The sequence below is a fragment of the Nestor notabilis genome, unplaced genomic scaffold (genome assembly GCF_000696875.1).
Source record: "Nestor notabilis isolate BGI_N333 unplaced genomic scaffold, ASM69687v1 scaffold8880, whole genome shotgun sequence".
In the NCBI taxonomy this organism is placed as follows: Eukaryota; Metazoa; Chordata; class Aves; order Psittaciformes; family Psittacidae; genus Nestor; species Nestor notabilis.
The window spans coordinates 10,993-16,426 of NW_009911535.1; the positions used below are offsets into that span (position 1 = coordinate 10,993).

A 5,434-nucleotide genomic window follows, 5' to 3' on the forward strand; every position below is an offset into this window, starting at 1 on the left:
GCTCTTCCCCAAGCCTGTAGTGTTGCATGGGGTTGTTGTGGCCCAGGTGCAGGAGCTGGCACTCTTGCTGTATTGAACCTCATACCACTGGCCACAGCCCGTTTACTCAGCCTGTCCAGATCCATGTGTAGAACCTTCCTACCCTTAAGGAGATCAGCACTCCCACCCAGCAAACTTACTGAGGGTGCACTCAACCCAGATATTGATAAAGATATTATTAAACCCTAAATTCATCCTCCACAATTAAATTTGGTGTAAATATTTTCAAACAGCTGTAATCATGGTTGTACATAATCTTGTAGACTAACCATCTAAGCAGGGGCTTTAGTCTCATTTTTTTGAACCACAAGGTTTCTTTTCCTGAAGTATTTCTACAGTCAAAATAGTAACCATTATCAGTGCAGATAAAACCCACAAAAATATTTAAATCTCTTAATACGTTTGCTAAGGTATTATTCTTAGTTTGAACCATTATTTCAGCAGAGCACTTAATGAGCTAAGCTAAGATGTACTGTTTATGGTGTCATTCCAATTTGCAAGAAGATATGTATTGTAAGGAAGAACTCCAGTAAAAGTGACAAAAACCAAGACTGAGCAGTTCAGCACTTAAATCTAAAAATGAAATAAACATCCATTTGTGAGTCCCTTTTTGACCACAGCTTCTCTGAGGTGTTTACAGCTGTGTCCCTCCTTACACTGTTTGTTATTTTCTTGATGCATGAGCTTGTCCCTTGATATGTTTGTTGTTCAGTGTCTTCTGTGGACTTAATAACCATCTGTATGCTAGGAAACTGTTTTTACTTTTCCAGTCTTTGAGGTAATGCAGAAGGCAGGTTAGATTCCAAATGATATCTTCAGCCAAAAACTGTACCATTTGGTTACCAGACTTTGCCATTCCTGAAACCTCTGGCTTCTGCATTGCTTTCTAACCCATTTTCATCTTCTTTTTTTTTTTTTTGTCTTTCAGACTGTGCTTATATTTCTTGCTGATATTAAATGAAGTCATCCATCTGATGCTATCTTTTTAATAAGTGTGCAAAAAAGGCCCCTATACTTTCTCACAGGTGCCTACTATTAGCTTTTGTTTGGGAAAAACACACTTTTCTTGGTCTTTCTTGGTTTATTGAATTTCTTGTGCAACATCTTCTATATTGTCTGTTGCTGAGAAGCAAAAATTTCTTCAGATTCTCCCCTACTTTTAAGCATGGAAGATAAGCGCTTGATAATGGAAGGAAGTTCTTGATAATGACTTGGTTCCTATAAGCTGAGTATCTTGAGATGGGCTGAGGGAGATGTTCTGGGGAAGAGGCAAGTTTATCATGTTACCAAAATTGGTCATAATATTAGAGGTATCCTGATCCAGTTTGCACCTCATTTTTTGTCTCGATGCATAAAACTTGGAAAGAGACAATATGCTTTTTAAAAAAAAGTTTTTGAATGGTCAGATACTTGATAAGATCTGACAAGTACTATGCACACTACTTGACTTTCTTCTAATGTCCCTCAGGAAATTCATTTAAGTTATTTGCATCCTTGACATCTGCTTTCCAGTGTAAATGGCTTCTCTCCAGAATCGTGTCAGATCTTTTTTGGAGTCACTGCCTGTCTCTCTCAGGTAAGAAGTGAACCGTATTTCAGTCTACTGTTCTTTTGAGGAGGGAGAATGGTTTTTCTGTTGTACTGACTTTTTTCTTTAAGTTTGGTGAACTATTACCTAAGACAGTTTTTGACTGAAAATGAGGGCATGAATGTGTCAAACTGAACATTCAGTCAATATTTATCTTGTATTCAGCCATGCGGTGATTCTAAAATGGAGAGTACACTAGACTGTAAAGTCTTTGCTCCTGTTCTATTTTTGCATTAACAAAATATTTAGTCAACATGTTTTATCTACTTACGCACTGAAACCTTAATAAGAGTGCCAGTAAAGGAAGTGGAAAAGTAGTGCTTCAATGTCTTGTGTGTGTTCACAGCCAGCTCTACAGGTCTGTGACTGGTGTGAGTGTGTGCAGATGGACAGAATCAGTGCCTAGTCTGTAATGGAATATATGTTTATATATGCTTTAGACATTTTAGCAAATTATTCCTGTAATACTAAGTGAATGGTAACAGCTTAAAAGCGTGTGGCTTTCTTGGCAGGGGAGGGGGACATTGCTGTGACATAAATTAGGATTAAACACTTCATGTGTTTACGCAGGCTATTAATTTGATCTACTTGTTAAAACTGTTTAATGGATTTAAACAGGTTGTCTAAGATAAAGCTTGCTTGCTTGATCACTACTTTTTTTCTCTTCTGGAAGGTGATATATTAGTGTTGAGTTTTACAGGAGTGAAGAGTGTTCTTCTCTGTGCAGGTTAAAAATGATTGTTTAGTGTGTTCTTATTTTGTGTTGTTTTCTAGTTTTGTTTGTTTGTTTGTTTGTTTGTTTTTTTCCTGTAACTGTCATGCTAATTTGGTGTTTAAAAGTGATAGGTAATACATTAGCCAGACTTGTAAATGGTATGTCATGGATTGTATTAAAATTCTTCAAGCAGAAGGCAGCTGGTTGCACAGAACTAAAAGACTTATTTGCCTTCCTTTTAGGTTTCATCTGAAGATCGAAGTACACTGTGGGCTTTGATTACTTTTTATGGAGGGAATTGCCAGCTGAGCCTCAATAATAAGTGTACTCATTTGATTGTGCCTGAGCCAAAGGGGGTAAGAGTTTATTACATGTGTGATTCTTCTTGCTGTAGCTCTCATTTGCTTTTGAATAATCAAAAATTTTCCATCTCCATAAAGTTAGGGTTCTTAAGGCTGTTAGTCTTGAACAGCTAAATTCAACACAATTACGCATTGCAGATATTCAGTTCATATTTATTTTCTACATGGTTTTAAACCTGGTTAAATAAAAAGATGGCCAGTTTCACATTGGTATTTGTATTTCTGGTTGAACAGAGCATTTTATTCTTTATTCTGTTTTTCTTAACATAATTTTGCCATGTCATAGTCATTAGCGATTATGATTTGTAAATCTGTAGATACAGAATCAAAGAAGAAAATGAAGGACAAAATTGAAACATTGTATAAAATGCTCTTCCATGTTATGAGGAGAAAGGAATAAAGAGAGCAGAAGGAGGAACACGTGTTTTTTGTTGGTGATTGCTTTGTTTGGTTGTTTTTTTTTTTTTCTTGAAGAGAACTTGGAATCCCTCAGTTCACTCCTTAAAGAGATGGTAGAATAAACACTACACAGCATTTGTGTCCAACTGCTGATACAGCAGTCATGCTTCAAATCACTCCTATCACAGCATCTATTTCAAGTTGGAAAGGACCCTTAGGATCGAGTCCAGCTCCTTGCTCCTTGAACTAAACCATATGACTAAGAGCATCATCTAGATGTTCCTTGAGCTCTGACAGGCTTGGCGCCATGACCACTTCCCCAGTGAGCCTGTTCCAGTGACCAACCACCCTCTCAGTGAAGAACCTTTTCCTTGTGTTCAACTTGAGTTTCCCCTGATGCAGCCTCATTCCATTTCCTTGTGGTCACCAGAAAGAGGAGATCAGCACTTCCCCCTCTGCTGCACCCTTTGAGGAAGGTGTAGACTTCCATGAGGGCACCCCTCAGCCATCTCTTTGTCAAGCTGAACAAACCAAGTGACCTCAGCTGCTCTTCAAGTCTTGCTCTCAAGACCTTTCACCGTCTTGGTTGTCCTCCTCTGGACACACTTTTAACAGTTTGATGCCCTTATTAGATAAATTGAGGCTCTCAAAACCACACAGTACTCAAGGTGAGGTTGCTCCAGTGGAGTGCAGAGTGGGACAGTCACCTCCCTCAACTGACTAGCTATGCTATACTTGGTGCACCCCAAGTCATGGTTGTCCATTTTGGCTGTCAGGGCATGCTGTTGACTCATATTCAACTTACATCTCCTTCTGCAGGGTTGCTGTCCTGCCTCTCATCCCCGAGTTTGTTTGTAAAACCAGGATTATCCAGTCCTAGGTGCAGAATCTGGCACTTGCTCTTGTTAAATTTCATACCGTTGGTGATTGCGCACTTCCCTATCCAGATCTTTTTAAGACCTGTCTATCCTTAAGGAGGTCCACAGCTCCTCCTAATTTAGTACCATCATTTGACTTCCTATTCCCATGCAGGAAGTGAAGTGTTGTTGCCTTTATGCAAATGGAGAAACGGAATCAGAAAGATCAGGAAACTGGTTAAAGGCAGCATTGAGCCTATCAGGATAGCCTCCTCTACTATAATGCTAGTAATGGTTTGGTTATAACAGTTCACTGAAACTTCATGAAGTGTTCAGGTATTCCTCTTCCTGAAGAAGAAATAGGTTTGTAATTGATTTAAAGTGTTTGTTCAGAGACTGAAAGTACTTAAGACAAATGGATGTTCATTTAAAAATGGTTCTTTGGATGCTTTTAGTTACTGAGTATATTATTGTCCCTTTTCATATTTTGGAGTTAATGTAAACAACCTAATACTAAGATAGAGAAAAACACGTGCATGGAAATAAACTTATGAGTGCAATACATAGAAAAGTGCTTTAGGATGAAAGATTGGCTGGCACTGTCTGAGAGAAGAGAAAGTGTGGATATGGGAAATACTTCTTCTTCCCTGTTTCATTTGAAACTATAAGAACCTTTCCAGTTTTCTGTTTGGGATTTTTTTGCAGGGGGAGAGAGGAAAGGTTGTTTTTATGGGTTTCAAGTGCATGATCTTTCTTCTGTGGAAGATTTAGAAGGGTGTACCGAACACCAACCTTGTGTTCTGCATCACAACAAAATGTAATGCCTGGACAGAGCTTTACTACCTAAAATGGTGTTTTCAAGAGGCAGTGTTACACATTTAAAAAGTGTTACCTTAAATCGTAAGCTTTTTAGAGTAGAGGATGTTGCCTTGAGCTTGCCATTCAAGAAACTGAAAAAAACACATTAGCATTTCGTATCTGTAGGATAAAATAAGTATCTTGCTTTAATTTCACATAATCATTGAATGGGAACGATTTTATAGGATGATTACTTAAGATGCTTTCAAGTCCTGCTGCTCCTCTCTATACTACTGCAAGGGAATCTGCAGTAGTTTGTAGTGAGAACTGTTTGACACTAAGGAAACTTAAATGATTGCTTTAACTAGACACAAGATGATCAAACAACAGTCTTAATAATTCTCACCACAAAGAAAGAATGAAAACTCATATCTGCAAATAAACTTGGTTTCATCAGTAATCTTTTTATTGTGTATGAATGACAGTTTCATTGTAGAAATAACTCTAGACAATCATTAAATTAATTTCCTCTGAATGTGCTGGTTGTTAATTTATATTGTTTGATATACAAAGAAAATCCCAGTTCAATCACTTTTAAATATTTGATCCTGAAATTAGTTTCAAATCTTCTACAGAAAGTTGTGGGTTTTTTCTTTTTTTTTTTTTCTTCTCCCCC

General features: G+C 37.7%; 1 protein-coding gene across 1 annotated transcript in view; it reads left to right on the forward strand.

Annotated features, from left to right (window-relative positions):
* The window catches only part of PAXIP1 (PAX interacting (with transcription-activation domain) protein 1), a gene marked incomplete at its 5' end in the record, with an annotated part of 29,536 nt that overhangs the window by 6,271 nt on the left and 17,831 nt on the right, over nucleotides 1-5,434 (forward strand). The window contains 2 exon segments of the mRNA XM_010015264.1: nucleotides 1,552-1,615; nucleotides 2,585-2,698. Coding sequence (XP_010013566.1) covers nucleotides 1,552-1,615; nucleotides 2,585-2,698 — 178 coding nt within the window.